Source organism: Clinocottus analis, unplaced genomic scaffold (assembly GCF_023055335.1).
Source record: "Clinocottus analis isolate CAN_PGR_092001 unplaced genomic scaffold, fCliAna1.0.p SCAF_21, whole genome shotgun sequence".
NCBI classification, from domain to species: Eukaryota; Metazoa; Chordata; class Actinopteri; order Perciformes; family Cottidae; genus Clinocottus; species Clinocottus analis.
In genome coordinates this window covers 5,708,980-5,734,663 of record NW_027175943.1, presented here as the reverse complement: position 1 = coordinate 5,734,663, position 25,684 = coordinate 5,708,980, and the positions used below count along the sequence as shown (strand labels likewise).

At 42.4% G+C, this 25,684-nt stretch overlaps 3 protein-coding genes across 3 annotated transcripts; 2 read left to right on the top strand and 1 right to left on the bottom strand.

Moving 5' to 3' along the window:
- Positions 1-1,475: 1,475 nt before the first annotated feature.
- On the bottom strand, positions 1,476-3,173 carry si:ch73-335l21.4 (E3 ubiquitin-protein ligase-like). Its single transcript, XM_068588197.1, has 2 exons — positions 2,620-3,173; positions 1,476-1,820 (listed from the first exon to the last, which is right to left on the bottom strand). Exons 1-2 carry the CDS (start codon positions 3,095-3,097, stop codon positions 1,762-1,764), a joined length of 537 nt encoding a protein of 178 aa, XP_068444298.1. The 5' UTR covers positions 3,098-3,173; the 3' UTR covers positions 1,476-1,761.
- A 3,890-nt stretch (positions 3,174-7,063) lies between these two features.
- On the top strand, positions 7,064-7,714 carry si:ch73-335l21.2 (RING finger domain-containing protein). Its single transcript, XM_068588314.1, has one exon. It carries the CDS (start codon positions 7,064-7,066, stop codon positions 7,712-7,714), a length of 651 nt encoding a protein of 216 aa, XP_068444415.1.
- A 1,451-nt stretch (positions 7,715-9,165) lies between these two features.
- On the top strand, positions 9,166-24,791 carry dvl2 (dishevelled segment polarity protein 2). Its single transcript, XM_068588082.1, has 15 exons — positions 9,166-9,698; positions 13,711-13,780; positions 15,831-15,985; positions 18,532-18,641; positions 18,829-18,958; positions 19,357-19,447; positions 19,585-19,654; positions 19,827-19,966; positions 20,466-20,542; positions 20,642-20,709; positions 20,802-20,936; positions 21,387-21,518; positions 22,371-22,547; positions 22,925-23,149; positions 24,011-24,791. Exons 1-15 carry the CDS (start codon positions 9,538-9,540, stop codon positions 24,571-24,573), a joined length of 2,304 nt encoding a protein of 767 aa, XP_068444183.1. The 5' UTR covers positions 9,166-9,537; the 3' UTR covers positions 24,574-24,791.
- The last annotated feature ends 893 nt before the right edge of the window (positions 24,792-25,684 follow it).

Sequence of the window (25,684 nt, the reverse complement as noted above, 5' to 3'; positions counted from 1 at the left end):
TTTCTGCGCTTCCTTGCAGTCGCAAACTTCTGAAGGGCTCTGATGAAAGGGACTGGCATCCTCTTTGTTAGATGATTTTTTAATGGTAACTGGGTATGAATCATAAGAGAGAGGGTGCGAGCTGCTGCCATGGGTTGCACTAGTTGTTCCTGCCCGGGCCGGTCCGTTATTTGGACTGTTGTTATTGGAACGAAAGCTACTTTTAGTCAACCGTGGCGGCTTTGAATGACGATAAATGATTGACGATGTTTTTCTGTAATTCCCACGCGTCTCAGTTTCCCTGTTAGCTGCAGTTTGAGGGGATGGCAGGCCAGTAAAGAGGGGGCGGTGTTGATGCTGTGGAGTATACGGTCGACTCAGGACAGTGTGCCTCACGCCGTTGTCCACTTGGGTTGTTATGGGACTAACTGAATGAGGACAATGAAATAACGAGTTATTCTTTCAAAAGGCTGTTTTACAGGCATAATCATTTCTGCAACACACTCATTTTAGTTAAATATAACATGAAATCAACATACATTAATATCACAAATATGTTTTCATACGTTACTCTGAATCTCTACATACAAATAAAAACCTTGTCTCTCAACATTGTTGTGAAATTGCAGAGAGAAAGATTAGTACCTCATCAAATAATCTGTAACTTTTAGGTATTAGGTCACTATTATACTGCTTGTGTTGCTCACCTCTTGCAGCATCTGAACACATGACGAACGGCATGACAGCTGCACAGACCAGCGCAAAAACAAACAAGAGTCTGCAGGAGAAAAGAAAAGGAAAAGGAAAAAACTCCCACAGGAAAATTGTTGTGATTTAATGAAGATTATAATGCTGTCAATCAAAAATAATCACTAACCCTTTTTTATTTTAATGTTACGATAACTTCACATTTACCTTGAATAGAGAGTATAAGTTCCTGACATGATGGACAGCTTTTCCTCAGGGTTTCTGTGTCCCGTTTGGTGTTGTCAACCGTTTTCCTTGTCAAACAGGTGATTTACGTTGAGCTTTGACGCTGTGCTGCTGCTCGTGAGGCTGATTGGGAGCAATGCTGTTCACCTGGCCTCAATAACCCACTTTCACATACGTCTGGGAAGGATACTTTCCCATTTTTGGCCCATTCCATGTAAAATACTTCAGCATGTATTTACTTTATTTGACCGTGTTGTGTATTTATCTTTTACTTTTTGAACAAATTGAAACATTTGTCTCCACTGGGGATTTTACTTTCTAAAGTCATCTTAGGTTTATAGAGATTTCTTGCAATGTTTTTATTTTAAAATGTATTTTTCCGTGTCGCTGCACCAGTTCTGCCACTTTCTCCCAAAGTGGATCGCTCTCTTGAACACACCAAAGCTAGATCATTGTTTTGAGTCTTTATAATGAACACACACTCACACAAATTTTCCATTAAAAAACAACAACCTTACAATTGAATTACAAACATAACTCCTTTATTTTTAAATATGCAACAATATTTTCAAATTAAATACATTCATAATAAAAATAAATATATACAGTGCATTGGCAATTCACAAGTTGTCCATTTTTCTCTCATTTGAGTGAAACAGCTACATAGTGGTCATTATTTAAAAAGGTGCAATTAGAGAGTGGAAACACTAACTTAAATAAATGCTGTATGGGTCCCACCAGCATGGGTTCATCACCATCATAATCATCACAAGACAATGTTGCGAAGGAGAACCATTGACAAATAAATATAGTATCACATTAGTCCAGGTATCTGAAGTTGTGGAGTCTTTAGAACATGTAGCTGGCCATCATGGCGTAGCTCCTCAAGTCCTCACTTGTCACACAGACTGTAAAAGGAAAACAGGACACATTAGAAAACATATCTACATTTATCCACCGTTTATTTCTTAAATATAACTTTTTCGGCTAGTTGGACGCGTATAACGGCTAGTGGTACGCTTTAAAAAAAAAATTGGCACAGTTTACAAACAAGCTAGCTACAACCACTAAGCCTCTTCAGTCAACTTAATAGTTTTCATTAAAAACAAAAGTATACTATCAAGAGTCTGCTGTTACACAACCCACTTCATTTCGGGGGAACATGTGGTTATTTGTGTTTATTTAACTGCTATAGCTACTTTGAGTTTACAAACTAAACACATTGATGAAATACGAGCTATTGTTATCCCTCTGAATTATAGGTCCCATAACCTGACAGGTGCTGCTGATTAGACCCGTTTGGATTAGGTGACGTCATAAAACACTAAAAGCAACGACAAAGTTGTTAATTGCCCCACACAAAAAAAACAGGAGAGCAACTCAAGTCCCGTAAACATATTGTATATTAATAATACGTTGGTAGTATAGTGTAGGGTAAATAGCACAAACAAACTGGAGTAGTAACTTAGTCTACTTTTACTTTTGATACTTGCTACATTTTGCTGGTCTTAGTCGAATTGTGTACTTTTACGCAGGAGTATTTTACATTGTAGCGTTGCTACTGTAAGCTAGTAAAGCCACTTGCTGCTCCCACCAAACCCCATTCACAGACTGTTCATTTTAAGAACTCCCAAATGTTCTCTCACATTAACTGTGTTTACCCGACAAACAACAACATCTCGGAACCACAAACAGCGGCTGACTTACTTTCTCCGGCCCTCCGCGGTGAGCCCTTCCCACTAATACACCGCCAAACTTTCCGACATGACCGCCTGAGCCTCCCGCCTCTGGAGCCCGTGGAGGAGTCGCTCTCCTCGGCTGGGGTCTCTGGAGGCGCCGCGTCACAGCCGCCTTGGACGTGACTGTCTGGGTCCTCCTCTTCCTCTTCCTCCTCCTCTTGCTCGAGGACTCCCGAGACGAGAAGCCGCTCCAGGACGCACTCGTCCACCCTCAGCTCGGCTCTCAGCCTCCCCCCTTCCCCGGAGAGGGACGTGGTGTGTCGGCACAGCGGGCAGACGATGAGCCGGTCGGCCCCCAGACGACGCGCCTCGTCGGCTCCCAGGGCTCGCGACAGGGCCAGCAGGCAGCTCTCACAGAAACTGTGTTTACAGTGGAGCTCTCTGGGACACCGCCGACCTGCGTTGTAGGTCCGGTAACAAATTCCGCACTCGTGCTCTGAATACATCCTGCTGTCTGGTCCCCGGTCTGTGTCTTGGCGAGTTAAAGAGTCTGAGTCTCAATGAGTCAAGAGGTGAGCAGTCCGGAGTTTATAACTCAGGGTGTGTGTGTGTGTGTGTGTGTGTGTGTGGGAGGAGGACGGGAGAAACCGTAGTGGATGAGTCATCACGCTCTAAATATGGTACTAGTGATGCATAGAAACTAAACCAACACCCATCACTACACAAATAAAAACACACACCAATATATATATAGACACAATAGTGACTCTCGAGCTTTATCTGATGTCATTAACTTTAGTAAACTTTTAGATTCCCCTAATTTTCTTTTTTCAGAAGAGGTGTGTGTGTGTGTGTGTGTGTGTGTGTGTGTGTGTGTGTGTGTGTGTGTGTGTGTGTGTGTGTGTGTGTGTGTGTGTGGTGACGTCAGCTCTTCCCCTCAATGGTAATCCCCAAACAAGTCATTTCTTATCAGTTCTTCCAGCATGAACTCCTTTTATGGTTATATCCGCTGAAATCCTGGCCAATTATCAAAAGCTCACTCCCTCTCTTTTCCTCTCTGTGTGGATGTGTGTTCCAGTGTTTTGTTATCAATTTATTTGTTGTAGTACTTCCTGCTTTTTGACCCCCCCCCCAGCTTTGAATTTACTGTAAAAGTGATTTTTTTTTTGGAGACAAAAGGAAACTTTTCCCGAAAACTGAGTGCTCTAATGTCAATGTCTCCAGTTATAAAGACACCTTGATGAAGTTATACTATAGTTATACTAAACAAAGTTACACCCATTAACATGATTGTTGATGATGAACATTTCAAAGTAAAAGTCTGGTTTGGCTCTGAGCCAAAGTTAATTTATTTAGGCTACTAAATTAAATGCACAATTGAGACTGTATTATTAATTGTGTTTGTCATCCCGAAAACAAGAATGTCGGCATGTTACTTTCAGTCTGAACGTGATGGTGGGCCAGCTCAGGAATGTAGACTTCGATATGGATCACCTTGTGAGCTTGTAATTGGTCCGGCCCTCTATGGTGTCTGTAAAGTGATTCTATTGTAAGTGAACAATGGGGAACAAAATGAAGTCACTGGTCAAAGCAAAACAGCATTTCATACTTAATCTGAGGCTAACAACAGAATGAGTGACAAATCAGGTAAAATGAATTGTTTGTGCTTTCACAGACCGGGTTTTTGTTTACAGAGACAACAGGAATATAGTATAAAAAGACAAACTATGATTTTAGCCTGTGCTGAATTTTAGAGTTTACAGAACAAAGACTGTGGATTTTGTTGACCATTATTTACTGTCAAATGTTAAAAGGAGGGTTTTCTTCATAAACAGGATGAACACTATTCCTGTTTTCCGCCTATTTCAGGTTTGTTTTCCCAACAAAAGGAAAACTTCAGAAAAATCTCTATTGTTTTTTGGTGTTTTGCGAAAACTCCTAAATGTTAACCATTCAGTAAAATTAAAAAAATGTTGAAACATAATAAATGAGTTAGTGGTGGTATAACATTAAATTCTCGGTACATCGTGTGTCTGCTCTATTCTTCTGGCTGAAAGCCTAAAGATCTGCCACAAAGTCTTCACCTCACCACAGTGCATCAGGCTTAAAGTACCCTCAGAGGAACTCAAGATAAGCACATTTATATTGTCCCATTTATCAGTTTTGAAACTTGTGAAAGTCCATTTCATAGCTGTGTTTTTGTTTAGGCAGACTGACGGTGTGATGTTGGAATTAGCTGAGTGGGCTTTAAAGAAAGGCAGCCAAACTGGAAATCATTCAGGTTATCACCTCGACCTGTCAATCATTCCCCACTATGCTCTGGTCATGCACACATTGTGTCCCTGCAACTTATTTACCCTCGTTTTCAGTAATTGCCTCCAACTAGACTGTTCAATGCTTTTTAAATATGGAAAATAAATGTTATTTTTAAGGTATTAACTTCAACAACTGACTTTCAAGTTATAAACATAAGGATGATACTAGTTGCGCCCTAATTCACACATCTATTTTAAATATCCCACATGCTGACTGTGTGGAAGCATAACAACATAATATGCAAGCAGAGTCGAGTTAGGAGACTCCGAATCTGTCATTTTCTGTCTTGTGTGTCCTGGTTACCTTCACATCACCAAGGGTTTAATTACTGCTGAGCAAACCACAGAGATGCCTCACGGGAGACCCGACGGAGAGAGAGGAGGACGAGTGAAATCAAGTTAGACGGAGCAAAAACAGCAGGGTTGCCAGTAAGCCTCAGCCACGTAGCTACGGGATAATAAGATAGAAATTTGAGGGATTAATGTGCACACAGAAGATGGGAGCAAGACGTCCTGCCAAGATGAGATCTGTACTAACATGAGGAGAAGTATGTTCGGCGAGAGGGGCCGGGGGCGAGCATCAAAGCAAAGTGTGCACTGATCAAAGGGGTGTGCGGTGGTGGGTAAGTGGCTCTCTTATCTGCTTCTATAGGTGTGAAGATGGATCGCTGCCCGTTTCTCAATCTAATCTCAGTGAACTTGTTGGCCTAGATACAAGAGAGCTCATTTATTTATACAGAGACAGCACTCTGGGCTGGTTTAATCAATACCCTTTCACAACAGGTTGTCATTACATATGTTGTGATTTTTGGAGGAAAGTGAAACGCTTATTGTTGGTGTAAATTATATTTGAACTCGTATGTTTGCCCTGATTCTTTAGTAGACTTTAGTAGGCTATAAGTGCTGCCATGGACCAATTCAAAGGAGAACCCATCTGCTAAGCAACAATCCCCCAATGAGATCTTGGGTTGTTGTTCCATGTAAGTAACAGAAAAAGAAAACGTGTCAGTAAAGTAAAGCTGTTTCATTCAAAGCGAGCAGCAAAACAAGGGGAAACAGGCCTAATGTGTATAAAACGGAAGAATAAAAACAAGTAGAGAGGTTTAGACGTGGTAGACGGATTTTGTTACCTTCAAACTGAGCCTGGCTAACTTTCGTTTCATTATGCTAAGCTAACTGGCGGAAGTATCAATCATTTTTATCTTTGGAGGCAAGCGTTTTGTCTACCTGGCTCAGCAGTTTACAATTATTCAATGTTCTCATTTCAAATGTTCCTTAGTGTAAAAGAGCCACTTTATTACACTTCCATGAAGCTGACTTACAAGAAACACATTTAGAAAAGAACGTTCAAATTTGACACACCACGAAGCCGAGATTCATACTTTTAATCTCGGGTAAAGACAAAGCTACCAAGATCTTTGGGGTCATACATTATACATGGCTCTCCATGCCGAGTACACATCTTTCAAACTCCATGCTGTCAGTTTGTACCACAAGCTTACTTCAAACATTCTCTAAGTCTAAGCCAAGATAAATGACATCATCTGGGTTATTTTCTTGAATGTATAACTTTTTTTTCCGGACTAAATCATGCTCACAAAAATCCAGGAAGTAGCCCTTTTAAAAAAATAACATAAACGAGTGTTAGTGGAGAAAAGTACACACACACACACACACACACACACACACACACACACACACACACACACACACACACACACACACACACACACACACACACACACACACACACACGCATGCATGTATAACATTAGAGTGACTTATTACTTCCTTTTACTGCTTGTTTTTTTAATGACATGATCTGAACGTGCAGGCCAGCACTCACAGACTCGGGGTAATCGTGAGGAGGTGGAGAGAGAATAATTAGACGGCGGATGGCTTATGTGTTTAAACGACTGACTGCTATGACTCATGGGCTGTGGAATCTGTTCATAAAACCTCGCAGAAACAAAGCGCCATCCCAGGGAGAGCCGATCCTGGCATTTAAAAAGCCACATAAGCCCCCGGGGATCTATTAGTCTTAGTTAAGGTTATTTTCTCTTCACAGATTTTCCCATCTTCTGAAGATTGCTCCACAAGTTGCATCTTGCCATCACCGATCACCCAACTGCACTCCTCTCACCCTCCCTCCTCACCATGACGGGGGGTGTTGTCCCAGCTCCCCAGCAAGGGGACCCAGCTGCTGCGGCGCCCAGCCTCAGCACCACCCCTGGGGAGCCCATGGATGTGGAGTGTCCCATCTGCTACCAGGACTACAACCAGTACAACAAATGCCCCCGGCTGCTGGACTGCCTCCATGTTTTCTGCACCGAGTGCCTCCAAAGGATCCAGCTGTGTCCCTGCGAGCCCCTCGACCCCGGCAGCACACCGGCCATCCCCTGCCCCCTCTGCCGCCACCTCACCCCTCTGGAGACCGGAGATGCCCTCTCCTTGCCCTGCAACTCCCGCATCCTGGCCAGGCTGCCCCCCACGGCCTTCCGCCTGCCTGCGACCGTGGCAGCGCGCCTGGCCACCGTCACCCAGAGAGTGGTGCTCTCTCTGGAGGGCGACAGCAGAGACGCCCGCTTCATCATCCTGCCCACCGTCAGCCTGCGGGTGCAGCAGATGCACCCGGAGAGGCTGTACAGCGCGGCGCCAGGCCTGGTGGGCGACGAGGAGGTCTTACACCAGAGCAAGAAGACGCTGTTCTGCGTGCAGCTGCTGGCCGTCACCTTCTGGGTGCTGTTTGTGATCACCTGCGTGGTCGTGGTGGTGTTCGGCCCGCATTTCTTGAAGAGGAACCTTTAAAAAGAAACAGGGTTTTTCTCGGTTTTTTTTTTTAGAGCAGATCTAGTTGTTGATCACAGTGTAGCGGTTGATGTGTGACATTTTAGAGAATATAAAACACATAGTTTTTTCAATGATATTCACTATATATTTATTCAAATTATACTTTTATTTATATAATACCACCACAATCCTGAGTCACTGTACTGCACATGCGATGCTCTTTTATTAATGATAGATTGATGAAGAGTTCCCTCTAGTGGTTTTTCTGGTAACTGTAAATAAAAGATTAAATATTGTCTTCTCTCAGGTTTCATGAAGTTGTATTCTCTCTGCTTGTTATTATGCAGTGAAAGAATGTCTTGCCAATGCATACATTGAATTAAACTACTTTAAATAACACATTTATACTGTGCTGGGTGCTAACATTTTGAAAATCACCAAATATTGGCATTGGTAATTAATAGTGTGTATTTGTTTCATCATATATTGATGTGTCTCTTTTGTTCCGTTGTGGTGTAAATGTCAATCTGACATATATTCTGTTATAAGTTTCAACCGTATGTGATACAGAAAGTCTGCTTTTTCTTTAGGGGGACCCTTTCAAAATTGATGGGTCCCTTAAGCGCTTGTTCGTAGTAATTTACAGAAATAAAAATATTTGATTTAATGTTGATACAAGGCCCTGAACCAAGACTACTTGTACTTTTGACTCCATTGTATTTATCTGAAAGTTACAAATGTTTCAACACACAACATGAAATGTCTGGGTAACAAAAGCGTTTAATGTACAGTATAAAAACTAGGTAGCTATATTATATGTAATAAAAAGCTGTGGACATACTTTTGATTATAGATGACTAAGATCACATTGTTTATTCTCATTTCCAGTGGTGATAAGTAACTCGCTCAAGTACTCTAAAGTAAAAAAAAAAGTAGGTTATCATACTGTATTTTAATATTCATATTTCATGATACTTTAACCTTCTACTATCATACATTTTGGGAGGCAAATATTGTACATTTTACTCCATGACATTCATTTTTAAGCTTAAGTAAATAGTTACTTTGCAAATTTAGATTATCAAAGCAAAACATAACTTAACCTAATAAATGATGTCCACATTAATGTATTAATAACAATCATTTAGCTATATAATATATTGTGAAATAGACCATTCAGCATAGCAAGCATAGCAAGTACTTTTGTATATTTGGAATGCAGGACTTTTCTTTATAAGTATTATTATAGTAGTAGTATTTTTTACACTAGTATTTTTACACACCATAGCATATATAATATCTAGTAATCTAATATATCTAAATATCTCATACTTTTCCCACCTCCGCTAATTATCTCTCGGTGAAACAAGCGTCGGTTGGAAGAGTACGTAAAAAAAAGAGGGGGCGGGGGGGTTACGTGATTACGTCACACGCCGCGTTGGCTCGCAAAAAGTGGTGAAAAGTTTTTAGACCCCCTCCCCTGTATGTTTTTGTTGGGGGAAAGAAAAAAAAGTTGTTGGTAGTTAACTAGGTCGTGTGAATGTGGCGTGTCCGTCGTGTTTCGGGCCCCTCGGTGACAATGCGGGGGAGCGAGCCGTGTTTACTCGTTTAAAGTCGGCCAGCGAGCAGCGTTTCAGCGCGGTTACGTCCTCTGTGGCTCGGACCGAAAAATCTCAGTGGCCATCATCGTTTCACCTCTGCCGTCTCGTTAGCCACCGAGCAGCTAGCTCCAGCCGCGGGCCAACTGCCCGACGAGAAAAGTTAACGCTCCCTCACGGTGCGTTTCCTTGTGGGGGGACTTCCAGCTTTTCTTTGGGGAGGAGGAAAAGCGACCCGCGGAGATGGCGGAAACCAAAATAATTTATCACATCGACGAAGAGGAGACGCCGTATTTGGTGAAGATACCCATCGCTGCCGAAAATATAACTCTGCTGGATTTTAAACAGGTCTTGAACAAGCCGAACTACAAATTCTTCTTCAAGTCTATGGACCAGGATTTCGGGTGAGCTGCTGTGGTTTTGTCTCTCCTTGTTTTGAAGAGCTTTGTGGGTTGCATGCAACATGAGGAGGGATACAAGCTGCTAAAAAGTTACTTGAATGTTGTGGAAAAGTTGGAAAATAATACTATAAAGTGCCTTTTTTTTAGTGGAGGGGCATTGATTTCGCACATGAAATGCTCGGCTAAATTCAAATAAACGTATAAATACTAATAAAAATGCATGCCTTTTTTTTTTTTTTAAGAAAAGTCGTGCAATCCTATCTTGAGACCGGCTGCCGTGTATTTGTCCCAAAAGGAATAACTCATGGAGGAGGGATAACACTTGAATGAATGCACATCACATCCCTAATCAGAACGTGCAAAAATGAGCACGACCAGTGATGAATATCCAAGTGTTTCTATAAATAATAAGGGTTTTTGCAGGCTGGGACGTTTCTCAGAAAACATCATCATTACAAAGGGGGAGGCATTCCCCGTCCCTGCTGCTTTTCTTTGCCCTAATCCTCATCCCTCCCTCCCTCCTTCAGTCCATCATCTTGTGAAATCCTTGCCTTTTCTTTCACTCGGGACTGAAGCCAGGGTTTTGTCTCCCCTCTTTAACACCATGGCCTGCCAGCCATCCTTTCATTCCCTGGCTTCCTCCCTTCCTCTCCCCTTTCTCCCAATCCACTCCTCCAGAAAGAGCTGTCTCCTCTCCTCCAATCAATTAATCTTTTTTTGTGTGTGTTTCTTTCCCCTTTTCTTCTGTTTAGCTGCTGTGCATTTTTCTGCAGAAGAATGCATGTTTGTGGTTTATTCACCCAGTGAGACCCTTAGGGCTTCTGTTAAATGCATTTTAGTCTTGGATGAGTTTTAAGGCCGGGCTATTTGCCTCTTTTCCTCTTTGGATGGCACCATCAGAGGCTGTGCCAAGAAAGCTACAATATCAGCTGCAAACATCAAGATGAAATGGAGGAGACAGCTTTTCATTAGGCCTCGACAGAGCTGGCAGGCTATAGCTCCCCTTCAGAGGCAGATCGTCAGAATAAATAATAACAACAACACCAGTTACTGACTTTTAAAGATGTTCTTTTTAAGAAAATCTGCATTGAGCGAGTGTGCCCTATAAAGATACTCAACATCTGGAGTTTGGCTGTTGAAATGATTAGTTGTGTAATCATTCCGTACAACCACAAACATGTGTTGATAGCTATCTTAATCATTTCAATTATTTATCATGTGAAAATGCAGTTTCTCAAATGCTGCTTGCTTTTTTATTATTTGGTTTCACGGTAATTGATACTCGGTCTCAGTATGTAAGCAATGTTCTTACATGACTTTGGGCTCTGGGATATTTGTGTTTGGCTTCTCTCATAAGTCTGACAGTTTGTGGATTCAGTTTTTCCCCATTTTATAAAAATAGTAGCTGGCACATAGTGGAAATATTTATTTGTATCCCTGAAGAAGATATGGCGCGTTATCAAGTAAACTCTTGTGTAAATTAATTAAATTGAGTCCACTGATTGCACATACATATATTCTTTAGGGCTGCAACTTGTGAATATTTTCATGCCTGATTAATCTATTTCCTTGATTTGCTGTTCGGCCAGAGAAATGTCAAGAAATTTTGAAGGATGTACATTTCATTTCATAATCATTTGACAAACAATGTTTCCATGGATAGACTCTTCTTGTGTCTCCGTGATGCAATAGAGTTCAACAACACCACAAACCACAACCTCAAATGACCGTATAACTAAAAGTGAATATTAGAAACATTTGATTTATAATGGGAGTGTCTCATTAGTCTTGTTTGGTTTGGATAGGCTTACCTGATAGACGTTTGTCTGTGTTCGCGCATAAAACTGACTAAGTAATATCGGTAGAGCAATGTGATATCGGTTAGCTATCTAATAAGGAGCTAGGCCCTTTGTAACTGGACAGAACACGTTTAGACGTGGTTTGTGTTTTTCCATTGGCGAAATCTCCTCTTCTTAAAACTCCCACCCACTCCGAACTCACTCTGCAAAGCAAGGAGAGTCTTTCAAAGAGAGTCAGGATGACAAATTCTCACTTCTTAACTTAAAGTCCACAGCCTGGCATCACACCCTCTCATTTGAATATCTCCAATTCAGATGAAAAAACATTCAAACATAGCTCTGAGTCAGCTGTCCAATCAAAGCAGGGACGTTTCCTGCTCTCCCCCCTTCTCCTAGACCCAGGAGAGGAGTGTGTAATAGTGTGTGTTTTCATTTGCGCCTGGTATGAGGCCAGCTGTCGAGCTGAGCTGTGTGTGTGTGTGGCAGTGGGGGAGATCCATGGAGCAGAGCAGGCCAGGACCGGTGCTGGGAACCTGGGGCTGGACGGAGGCCATTTGCTGGGTGTCAGGGGTTTCCACGGGGAGAGGAAAGGGTTGAAAAAGTGAGATTTGTGTTCACTCAGGGTTATTAGATATTCTTCTGTGTATGTCTGCTGGAAAGGGGGATGTGGGAGCTGTATAAATAGGATTAATTGTTAGAAAGACGACGCTGTGAAGGAACTGGGGGAAAAAGGAAAAGTGCGTGGGAGGAACTTATGTATTAAATCCAACAGGTTTCTGCATATTTCTGGGTCGTTTGTTCATTATTCAAGGATTCCTAGAGTGTGTGTGAAATGATTCTCAACTGGTCACTTTGTTTGTTTGGATGGCCGAGGAATGAAGACAATTACACTCTCGGGAGAAGAATGTTGCATCTGTTCATCTGTTGGCTAAATGCAGTTTCTCGCAACATGAGGGGGAGACGTATGAATAAAAACAATTTAAAACACAAGTTTGTTAACTAACATTCGGTAGCCACACACGGTGCTCAAATGCAAAATCTCTGTATAACAGTTCACCACCAGTGCCCACAACAATCTGACCGTATGCTAACACTCGCCCACAAAACCAGCTCGCAACAGCTGCTTACGAAAGCCCAGTGGAGCCTGACCAAGTCTCGCACACTGGCAGATGAAGCTGGAAAAGGGAAAACTTTTGAAGGAGTTGGAGCAGTCATGTGTCCCCCCTCTGTAGCACTGGTTCCCAGCCCCTGTCCTGGTAAACTACTGTAATAACATAGTGACAGGCCGCTGGGGTGGGTGGGGGGAAATTACACAGCTGAGGCCAAATGTTTGTCTTTCTGACAAACATGGAGGACGACTACAGAGAATAGCCAGACGGATGTGTTTCTTCTCAGGAGCTTTAGCCATGTGGACACCCTGAGATGTTGTTGTTGTGTGTATCTGATTTGCAAAGCATATTTAGTTGACCGGGCCTGTGTAATTTGTGGAGCACGCACAAAAGCAGTGAGTGTGCGCGTGTGTGTGTGTGTTTGTGTGTTTTAGCTCCTTGCTGTGACGGAAGAAATTCCATCCGTCACATGACGGTGGAAGCAAATTAACAGTGTTTATTTTCTTACATCTCCTCTGCTAATTCATAGCTTCATTGTTGTCGGGTGTTTTGCTTTTAGATTCAGACTACAGTGAAATCCCCGTGATACAATTATACTTTCAACACAAGTGGATTTAGTTTTTATGATGCAAATTGAATGCGAGTGACTGACTGGTGGCCTTTTAAAATGGTCAGTTAAGCCAGGCCTAAAGCTGATCTTTACATTGGCGTCAGTATTGCTCAACTGGAGCCTCTTCAGTCGGTTGCGTTAGCCACAGGCTGATCCATAAAACACCTGGCCACACACGTGAAAGGAATATGGCAAGCGAACAAGAACCACTTGTCAAAACATCTTAGTTACATTTTAGAATTGAGCCCGGCATTTGATTTAGTTCAGCCACTCTGTTGTCATAGCCTGCTCTATTCTATGTAATGTGCCAGTAATGTAAACTATTTAATATCCCTGCTGTTTCACTTTTTGTCTTTATGAGCAGACTAAAACCTGTGAGTTGTGCTCAGCCCTCATTCCTGCATCCCAGTGTACCATTCAGACGGCACATGCTGTAATGTTATGGCGGTGGAACAATGTGTACCTCCTGAGCCTCACTGTGTGTCTTTGTTTTTCAGGGTGGTGAAGGAAGAGATTTCCGATGACAGTGCCAAGTTGCCATGTTTCAACGGAAGAGTGGTTTCGTGGGTAAGAAACGATAAACCTGTTGCATATATAAATCGGCGTACGTGTATCCAGATTTCACGGGTGGCCATTGCTCTAAATCTGTAAATGACTTAATTTCAATAATTTCCCACAGAGGCTTCTGCAAAAATGTCAAAACCTGACTTTAATCTTAAGTCAGCCTACCTCCGCAGCTTGAGGCTGTTTTCAGAAACCACGTTTCCTTTTCCTGCATTCCTCCGGACCCCCCTCGGACTAATTATCTTGTCTAAAGAAAGGCAATAAAACGAAGGAATTAATTTCAAATTGTAGCCAATGACGTTGAGTAATTATGTATCGTATTGCAACATCATAAACTTCTTCCTCGTTAAGGAGTGTTTGGTATGAAAATTGGCGTTGATCAAGTGAAAAGAGTAGCTGAAACAAACCGTCCAGCCAGATTAAACAAGAGGAAACAACATCCACGAGAGAGAAATCTTCTTGGAGTTTAAGCCACAGTCTGAGTCACTGTAGCCAACAGCATGTCCTCGTAGTTACACCAGACTATTAAAATGTTGAACCGTTGCTTCCATGTAACTTATTGTCTGGGCCCTCCTTTTATTGTGATTAAATCCATTACACCATTGTTAAAATATTTACTTTGTTCTAATTTATCTTGATGCTAGTATAATTCCGTGATGTAATTTCTCACTTTTTATTGATATCATTGAAAGATATTTTACAAAAGACACGAAAAACATAACAAAAATGTAAATGGGACAAGACCTAAGTGGGGTTTACATGTTTTACTCTAACATTGTCCTTAGATTCATCCATTGTTGTTGGTTGCATCCATTTCCGCTCCCGAAGTTATCCTCAAGTATTTCCATCCCATTACTTTAGAGATTGCATTTCTGCAGACAACCAAACGTGATACGTCTTAACTTAAGATTCCCCCAAAAAGTTAAATACCTCCTAAAGACTTTTTTTTTGACACATTGTATGCTGGATGTACATCAGGACTACATGGCTGTTGCTGTTTAAGCCATTTGAGAGTTACCATGTCTGCAGAAACGTGACATAATCTAACTAACCTACACTTAACAATGATTCTTTGACCAGGCAGCACATGGAGCCAAAATAGCTTCAACTTTTCTGAACAAATCCCAAATGTTTCTGCCAGCAGCGCAGCGTGTTACCGTATTCAGTACAGCAGATCTTTCCATTTCTCGTCGTACCCCACCCCGAGAGTCACATTTGAATAGAGACAAAACATCGGTACTGGGCCCAGATAAGCAGGTTTGAGGCTGAAGCATCTGTTAAGTGCATAAGAAGGAGGAGAGGCATTAAAAGAGGGGGAACAAAGCTCAGAGACCAGAGGGACTGATATCTGATCTGCAGGCCAAGATGGATGAAGGGATCCCAGAAGACGAGTGTTTCATAGTCGCATAGCCAATAGAGGGGAGGGGGAGAGCAGGGAGGGACTCGGTCTGTACAGCCCGAAAGACTCCATTGGGTTGAGTTATTTTGACGGGGAATGCAAGGCTTGTTTAAGTGCAGCAAATGTCCCGAACGCTGTGCATTTAGCAATGTGTGCGCAGGCATTTCCAAATGCTCTGTTAAAATGCACAGATCCTGTATAATTCACAGCATTAAAATACTATTCCTTTATTATAGTTATATATACTACATCTCGTCCCCTTCCTCCGTGTGTTTTCATGGTTCATGTAACTGGATGCTGTACGGTATTCATCCTAATTGTCGCTGTGTGTTACCTCTGTGTGTGTCTGCGCGCTTGTAGGCACTTTTGTTGTATAAATGAGGAGAGACAGGTTAAGTGTAGGATAGCGTTTCAGTATGCCCTTGAGACATCCATCTGAAAAGAGTACAGTGTTTGTGTGTCAAAGTAATTGACATCTTACCCGCTTTTCCTCCCTGCTCCTCCTTTCAGTCCTCTCGTTTTCTCACCCTCTCTTCCCCCTGCCCTCTCTTAGTTTTATTTCTCTCCGCCCCACATCTCGTCTCTGCCTTTTTTCTTTCAGATTGGATTCTTTTAGTTTTTGTCTCTTCATCGTCTCTTGTCCTTTTCTTCCAGTTGGTATCTTCAGACACTCCGACAGCAGAGCCTCCGGTGGCAGTGGTTCCTCCTGTGGAAACGGCTACCCAGCCTTCGCCCCCTCCTCCGCCCCTCCCACCCCCACCTGCAGAGAGGACCGGGGGCATCGGGGATTCCAGACCGCCCTCCTTCCAGTAAGCAAAGCGCACACTCATTTGAAACGTATATGGCACCGTGTATTTACCTAAAAGAGGGGCATCACAAGGCCAAGAACCTTCTCAAAAACTCCCATACTTAAATATACACTTGAGCTTCTCCCACAACTGTAATGTAGATACCGTATCTTTTCCTGAATATCTCGTACACTCCCAGTATCACGTTGCTACAAGAATAGCAAGAATATACTCCAGCTCATTTGAACCTGATCTCAGCTGTGGCCACCCTTGTTATTAACGTGATGTGCTCTGGGGAAGTTTTTAGTACATCAAACATACACGCAGGCTTAATTATGTTTGTTTTGGCATTCACTGAGAATTTCTTTTGTTTCTTTAACATCTTAATGTTGAGTATTTAGATTATTGTTTCACTGCGCAACACATTTTCCTTTTTTTATCTTGTCCTTCAGCATCCATGTTAACCTCCTAAAATGAGAAGAAACTATTACTGTAATATGAATGGAGCTCATGGTGTCCAAAACAAATTAAGTATTGTAATTATAATAGGATCTTACCATCACTCTTAGTTCTGCGAGAAGGATGTCGTCTGGGGCTCTTTAAGTTTGGATTAAGGGTCAGATGGAGTTCATCACGGCTGCAGCTCTCTCATTTATTTCTGGTGTTTGGACCTCGTCCTGTTTGTCTCCCGTGGCTGTAGGAGGGTCGCCTGACAGATTTTAAATCCAATTTCAAATTAAGCCATTTCTTTTTAACTCTATCAAATGTGTGGTTTGCAGCCGGTGGATACTTCACCGCGTCGGTTTCTTTCCATGCTGTGTTTTAAATCTGGAAGCACACCGTTGCTCATACTGGAAAATGAAACGTCATTCAAATTGGAAGGTCTTTTTTTTTCTTTTTCTTGCTTTCATCATAAACCACAAGGCTTGCTCTGTCTTCCTATGTAAGCAGCATCTTTGTCGGTGTGCTAATGGTACTGAAGTCTGCCGAGTATGAATCTAGGTTCAAGATGATACAAAACAATTTAAAAACTGTGTTGGCAATACAGTTTGTCTATACGCTGATTTACTGTTGAGTTATGTAGGTATCTTAAAAAAGAAAATAAAGAAATTGTTTCTTTCATATTATTATTATCAGTATCAGCAATTTAAAAATCCATTATTGTTTGGGCTACACCATTACCTGTAAACCTTTTTTGTATTTATAATTTACTATTTGGGGACAGAACAGACTGCAAACATTATAAAATCTGGCTTTGGATGGCTGGATAGCCGTTCCTCTCATCAACAAACAAGAGATAAAATACACTTGTGTGCAGTTTCGTACATGAAGGAAGAAAAAATCTTGCTACAAAACAAAAAGAATGAACAAATAAGTGCAATAACAAACATGAAGTGCAAGAAGATGAATTTCAATAAAAGTAGTGTAAATATACAAACATGTTGTGTAAATATATTTAAACAATTCTAAAGTGAATAACAGTAAAATCAGTTTTATCTTATCTAGTAAGATGCAAGTAGTCCAAGTAAAGTGAAGGAGGCTATAAAGTGTCAAGGACTTGAAACTTTAGTTTAGTTTGTTTGACAATAAATCACACACACAACTCCATAAATGTCACGGATGACACGGTGAAGACTTTGTTCCTTTGTGCTCCACGATGTGGTGGTAGACGTTCTGCCAACAAAGCAACACAATAATTACTAGCTAAACCAAACACTAACGTGTGTGTGATACACAGACTTGGTAAGTGCAGTGTGCCGGGCCGTTAAGCGCAACATGATGACTTCCTGTTCTTACAGTAAGCACTGGATGTTCTTCTTTGCCAAATGAAACCGTGCTCATACCCGACGGGCCGATAGGTCACCGGATCTGGTCCGTGTAGATTTCAGAACGGTTTAAAGCTTCAGTTTTAAATAGTTTCTTGATGCATCTTGGTTTGATCTCATATTTTATTATCTCATCTCAAGAACTACATAGAAGTGACAAGTTGATGTGGATCACGTTGTCTACTGTGTATACTTTTTACCATTCTGTAATGTATCCTGTTGCATTTAATCCTATGTGTTTACATGTGGCTGTGTGTGTTTGTGCGTCTGCAGCATAAACCTTTTAATTGACCCTCTTTGAATGAACAAAGTTATTTTTCAATTATGTGATCACAACCTGCTAAATGTATTCATTACAGTTTACAGTTCACAAAAGCTGAAACAAGGTTGTTGAGCTGACGAATAATCTCAATCTAGAGTTCATGATTCATTTTGTCAAACTCTGGCATCAATGAATCGTTTGAATGCTTTTAAAGTCCACCTGAAGTTTAATGTGGAATAAAAAGAATTACATTGATTTTTTTTAGATCCTTTTTTTCTTTTTTCTTCTCTAAACTGTCCATGAGAATGTTATAGGAGTCCAATGCTAATATGACAGGTATTTTTTAAGTCCTATAACATGTTTATTGGTTATTATATGAATCCCCCATCTGGAAAAGGAGTGGTAATTTTAGTACATTCAAACATTTGACGTTCCCTCCTGCTCTATTTCTCACTGTGCTGCTGCCTCGTCTTTTATAGCCCCAACGCGACTGGCAGTGTGGAGACCCTGGACGACCAGACTGAAACCGAGTCTGTAGTTTCCTTCCGGAGGGAGAGGCCTCGGCACAGAGAGGGCATGGAGCCACACGGTAAGACACCGCAGGTCACGGCACCAATTTAAAAAAATGCTCTTTTTACGATCACGATTTGGCATGCTACCAACACCCAAACAATGAATACGCGATCTTATCAGCAATGTCAAGAAGTGAGGAATGTTTGTAGTCCCTGAAGGAAAAAAAAAAGACAAACGCTGACAAACATCTTCCCTCCTCCCAGGGCCTCGCATGAACGGCCAGACCCGACTGGAGCGTCACCTGGCGGGATACGAGAGCTCCAGCACGGTGATGAGCAGCGAGCTGGAAACTACCAGCTTCTGCGACTCTGAGGACGACGACACCATGAGCAGGTGAGAGATCGACGGAGGAGAGCAGCGTTGACTGGAACAGAGTTTTAGTCGTTTGTCAGAAAGGGGAGACGATCTGCTCGGCTGAGATCATGCTCGTTATGCGCTGTCATGAAAATGATCAGTGTTTCTAGTCTTGTGGAAATGTTGCTCCGATGTACATGGGCTTTGATGTGAAAGCTCTGGCTGCCTTTTTCGATTATTATTCTTTTTGACTGTTTTAGATTTGTCTCTTGAAATCGAGAGGAAGCAATTTTTGTCCACATTTAGACGAGAGAGGGAAATACCATTTCCACTTTAGATTCCCTCATTAGCTTCTTTCCCATTATGTCTGTTTGTCCTAAAGGTTTAAGCATGTTTATTTTTAACTCGTCACCTTTTGTTGACTCTTTGACCTGTAGGTTCAGCAGTGCGACGGAGCAGAGCACAGCCTCTCGGCTTCTGAAACGCCACCGCAGACGCAGGAAACAGCGCCCCCCACGTTTGGAGAGGGTTTGTACCATCTACTGACTGTTTTCTTCTTCTCTTAACTGCTCTTGCGATCATGAATCAAGAGTTTAAAGAGGTATTGAAATGTTTTTTTTGTATGCAAGCAAATATGATGTTAATTTTGTGTTTTTCCACTCCAGGCTTCCTCCTTCAGCAGCGTGACAGACTCCACAATGTCCTTGAACATCATCACTGTGACTCTCAACATGGGTCTGTAAACTCCTTACCCGTTCTAGTCTTTGACCGTCAGAGTTTGAGGAATGTTAAACTTTTGAATAAGAACTACAGCGTTGAGTTGCAAGTAAAATACTAGACTGCGCTTTTTTGGGGGGTACAAATACATGCGTAGTGTTAACTTTATTGTGATTTCTCAACGATACAGAGAAGTACAATTTCCTGGGCATCAGCATCGTGGGCCAGAGCAATGAAAGGGGCGATGGAGGCATCTACATTGGCTCCATCATGAAGGGAGGAGCTGTGGCTGCAGACGGACGCATTGAACCTGGTGACATGCTGCTGCAGGTGAGGAAGCATACTGGGTTCAGCCTGAATCATCGAAATGTGAGGAATTTTCTGAATTTTGATGTAGCTTTCAGTTTTTATGTCCCATTTCGGGATCATTTCCAGCTTTGAAACCATGTTTGTTTAGTTGTTATTTACTCTTTTTGTGTTTTTAAGATGCATGAAATGCTTACGTTTATGATTGCAGGGAAGGTTTATTTTCACCATGGATTAATCTGCAGATTAGTTTCTTGATTTAATTGTTTACTCCTGTGGTCTCTAAAATGACAATGAATATTAAAAAAAACCCAAGAAGGCCACTCTGAGGGCGAGACCTTTCGCCAAAGGGAAATTTCTCTCTCGCTGTCTCTCTCTAAATGTTAACGATGGTGAAGAATAATAAAGGGGATGACTTCAATGACTTATTGATTATCAAATTATCTGCCTCTTATTGTTGTCAATCAACTAATTGGCTGTGATTATCTGTCAGACTCAAATGTTTTGTCTTTTTCTCTAAAAGGTGAACGACATCAACTTTGAGAATATGAGTAACGACGATGCAGTGCGAGTGCTGAGGGAGATTGTACACAAGCCAGGGTGAGTTGCTGTTTTTCTCTAACTTTTAACACGAGGTCTTTCAAGTTGTGTCCGTACACAAGCGGGTAACTGGTGCTAAAAACTTTTGGTGTTTTCCAGGCCCATCATCCTGACCGTGGCAAAGTGCTGGGACCCGTCTCCTCAGGGCTACTTCACTCTGCCTCGCAGTGAGTACAGAGCCGCTGTAGCCAGGTATTCCCCTGTCTGGAAGTGCTCTGCCGTCAGTAACGGTTTCCTATTCTCTCCTCCACATGTGCAGATGAACCAATCCGACCCATTGACCCGGCAGCGTGGGTGAGCCACTCTGTTGCCATGACCGGGGTCTACCCGCCCTTCCCGGGCAGCTCCTCCCTCAGCACCATCACCTCCTCCTCCTCCGTCACCGAGACCGAACGTGAGCGCTTCTTCCGGTCTCTCACTAATCGTCTGCCTTTGTGTGTGCTGTAACCCGCCTCTCCTCTTTATTCTCAGTTCTTTTATATCCACCCAAAACTCGTAAAACCACATCTTCCACTTTTAAACCCAGTTTCTTTGTCGACGTTTATATTTAGGGTCTGAATAATGTCGTTGTTGTAAAGCGTCTTTTTGCTCTTTCAGTCTCCTTCCGTGTTTCTCCTCTGGCGACATTGACGTAGGAATTATCTTTCCCATCTGTCTTTCTGCCTTTGTAGCTGTTGTTATGTGATGTGATGAATGATGTCTGCTGCTTTCCTGCTTTTGATCTCCACCTCAAAGCCTTCTTGTTTTGACCCAGATTTCACCTCTTTGGTAATCTTTCATTTACCCTCGCGTGTCTACATTTCCTCTTTCGCTTCCCTAAAATGCTTTTCTGTCTCTTTTCCAGGTTTTGATGACTTCAACTTATCACTGCACTCTGACATGGCATCTGTTGCCAAGGCCATGGCCTCACCAGAGTCTGGTCTGGAGGTCAGGGACCGCATGTGGCTTAAAATCACCATCCCCAACGCTTTCCTCGGTAAGACTATTCAGTGCATTAGTTACATGGACGTTATGTGCCTCACAGAACTTTACAGGGCGGGTATTATGTTCTCAGAATTAAAGCCATGTGACTTGTACAAGGGAAAACCCCTAAAGTTTCAAATTGGAATCACCTGCAACTGAATCACAAGGAGTGATTACATAAACTCTGTTTGTCCATGTTGTGCTTCTTGAAATTACATTTTTGTTTTTCAATTTCTGATTTCAACATGCAGGTCATTTAATTGCTGAGCTGCACTAATACTCCAGATTTTAGGCCACCAACGCTATTCACTAATTCTCAAAAGCCAGGAAATCAAAAGATTTGGTTTTCCATAACTACAGGGGAAGAACAAAATAACTCTTTGTTTTGAGAACGTCAGAGGAAGGTGTTTAATGGACATGTTTTGAAGCGGTTGTTTGTAGTGTCTTTTAAAATGGTAATGCTGCTACATTCCCCCTGAAAGTATTTAGTTGAACTCCTGTTCTGGGAACAATAAAGTAAACAGATATTGGTTGCAGTTGGATAACGCTGGTTTAGCTAATTAAAATGCATTTGTCTTATGTTTTTACACTCCTCTCTGATTTGCACCAAAACTTTATAATGAAAATACTCAGTTAACTCCGTATTATTGTATTTATCTATATACTGTATAACAGTCATCCTTTTTATTATTCGTGTTTATCTATTTTATTTTTTTTGAGTTGATTTTGTTATACTTTGAATGTATAGATAGTATACATTCATTTTACTTATTTCTTGTGAAGTATACAGTGAATCTTTGTCACATATTTCCTTCGGGAGGAATTAAACTCCGCCTTATCTTCCCTGTCTTGCATCCACCACCAGGCTCGGACGTAGTGGAGTGGCTCTTCCATCACATCGAGGGGTTCCAGGACCGCCGTGAAGCCAGGAAGTACGCCAGCAACCTGCTGAAGGCCGGCTTCATCCGACACACCGTCAACAAGATCACCTTCTCCGAACAATGTTACTACGTCTTCGGAGATTTAAGCGACTGTGAGAACTGTGAGTAACTGGGGAACATCCGCATCAAAGACCGACTCGGATCAGTCTGAGAGAATGTTGCACTTAATCACGTTTGCACACATGCCTTTTGTAGACACGCTGGAATCACGTGAACATTTTCGGTTATGGAAGAGTTTCTTTAATGTGCTGCCATCCCTAAACTTAGAACCTCCAGAAAGCATGTCTTAACAAGCGCAGAAAAACCCCACAAAGTGTCCACAAACCGCAGCAGTTATTACACGTTTAGTTGCCATAGCATGTCTGTCCTTGGGTGCAGTCTGACTTCCCGGTTTCTAATGCATACAACTTATAAACATTAGCGTGGAAGAGGAATGTTCCCGTCCCTATTGTTCATCTCCTCTTATCTCCCGCCGTAGACATGGCCAACCTTTCCCTGAATGACAACGATGGCTCCAGTGGGGCCTCGGACCAGGACACACTGGCCCCGCTGCCTCTCCCCGGGGCCTCCCCCTGGCCCATGATGCACACCTTCCCCTATCAGCCCTACCCGACACATGCCTTCTCCAGCCAGCCCCCTCCGTACCACGAGCTCACCAGCTATAGCTACGCGCCCGGCAGCACCGGCAGCCAGCACAGTGAAGGTGAGCACGGACAAAGATCACACGTCTGGGGACATTAAACCAACACACTGGTTATTAAGCTTCATCCCACTAACTACTTCTTAAATTATGAATATTTTAAAATCACTGCTATTTATTTTTGGATTGATTTATCAAATGTGCTATTTACAGTTTATGACATTCTAGGACAGTAACTACAGTGTCAATGTAGTGCTATTAATTTATTATTGTTTATTGTTTTGTTTGTCTGTTTGGTAATGCAGCTGTGAGCAAAGACATTTACAAGTTTACCTTTTCTTATGACATATATATATCAGGTTATTTAACAAAGTCTGTATCTTGTGACAATGACATCAGGGTTATGAATAAAATACACTATTTAAATATGATAATCATAGGATCCATTGTTTTAGGATCCATATTACAGACCGAAAGAATAATGGCTTGGCCGCTTGTGAGCCGCCCCACTTTGTGCAAATGCAGTAGAGAACTCCAGTCATGACGTCATGTGCTGGCCAGCCTCTGTTCCACCAGCTGGAACTGGAACTCGGTGGTTGTTAAAATACCAACGGTATCTATAAGTATGACGCATGAAGCCACATATGAGCGAGGCTCAGTTCCAGGCTTCATTTTGAACGAGCACAGTTTAAAATGTCAATGGAAAACCGCTTTTTGAGATTTAAGTCCACTGACAAAAGCTGGACGTTAATGCAAAAGATCTACTGTATAGTATTTGCTTTTATGCCATTATAACACAGTTAAGAGTCTTTTAAAGTAAAACAAATGCAACAATCTAGAAAAAAGGATAAACGGTCTAAAAAAGGACAGTGAAGTTTTTTTTGCTCAAATCCGTTTGCATCTTATCTTTCCTCCCCGCCCCAGGGAGCCGAAGCAGTGGGTCGACGAGAAGCGAGGGCGATCGACGTCGCAGCACTAAAGGCCCGGGCAGCACTGTGGGTGGAGGGGAGAAATCCCCCTCAGGCGCGGGTGGAGAAGGTGGCGGGGCCGACTCGCGCTCCGGCAGCGGCAGCGAATCTGAGTACTCCACCCGCAGCAGCCTGAGGCGCGGCCACGGTTCAGCCGCTCCCAGCGAGCACAGCCACGCCTCCTCCCAGCGCTCCCATCATCACCGCATTCCCCAACCGCCCCACATGTCTCCCTACCCGCCCGGGATCCTTCCTTACAACCCCATGATGGTGATGATGGTACCCCAGCACCCACACCCGGCCATGGCAGCCGCTCACGCTCATCCCCACGCGCAGCAGATGATCACAGGCCCCATGCACCCGACTCTAGGCCCGCTGCCCTCCTCCACCCCAGGGGGGCCCCCTGGCGCCCCGCCCACTCGTGACCTGGGCGCCGTGCCCCCAGAGCTGACTGCATCTCGCCAGTCGTTCCACCTGGCCATGGGAAACCCCAGCGAGTTCTTCGTGGATGTCATGTAGTTTCTCTGTCTTGGTGGAGCGGCCATTCATGTGAAGTTAGTGTTCGGTTCCCACTTGTTTTTAACGAGGATCTGGCGGTCGCTTTTTGAGCTCACAAGTGCCCATTGGGTTGAGGGCACTTGTTACAAATTTGGTGAGAACAGGGTTTAACACTGACTAAGAAAGGAACAAAAGAGATGAAAATAAATAAACAACTAATGTGTGATGTGGTCTGACAATTTGTCAACACATTTTCTCTTATTAAAATTCACTACATAACAGTTCAAATCCGCAAATCCAGAAAGACCTGTTATACTTTCTTATCTCAGCGGTGAGCTAGTTTTTCCTCAAAAAGCAAACTTTCAGTACTAGATTTCGATCGCCCATCAGAGCTGCTCAGCACCCTGGCTTTTAACATCCTCAAAACCAAAATACTAGATTTTAGGAAGGGAACCACCTTCCCAAACCAGCTACGAATGTCAGAGCTGTCCATCCAGGAAGCACACGGACCACAGTTTAACACTAGAGGGTGCCAGGTACACTGCGTACTTGAAAAGGATACAATCCTGTAAACAAATCTGGTTCATTGTGCCAGATTGGTTTGGCAACACAGGAGTATATTGAGTGCCTTACTCTTTGCATTTTTAGAGACATTTTCACACTCCAGGTACATAAAACAACTCCTTTTGTTCCATCATTGTTTGACAATGGTCTTCTCTGTATATATCTACTTCTCATAATGTAAATGCAACAATACACAACGGCAAGCTCTAATGTGAAAAAAGAAAATAGGTCCAAAAATGTCAGGTGAACTTGTGTTTAGTAATCACTGTCTAGGCCTAGTCGTCAGTAACTCTAATTGTGAGGAGTTGTCGGTATGGGACTGTAAAGGCTTAACGGTACTAATACGTGCAGACAAAATGCTGAAAGTGGTACTTTTTGATTACATACAGTGTATATCTTAAGTAACTGTGATCCAAATGCCCCATGCTTATTTTTATGTAACTGACTTGCATTATTCACCCATTTCGTTTTTTGTATGAGTGACTATATAAATCATGTATAACCGAACTATTAAGGTGCTAAATGAAGATTCAACATTTAAAGAAAAAAAGTGACATTGACAGTGTCA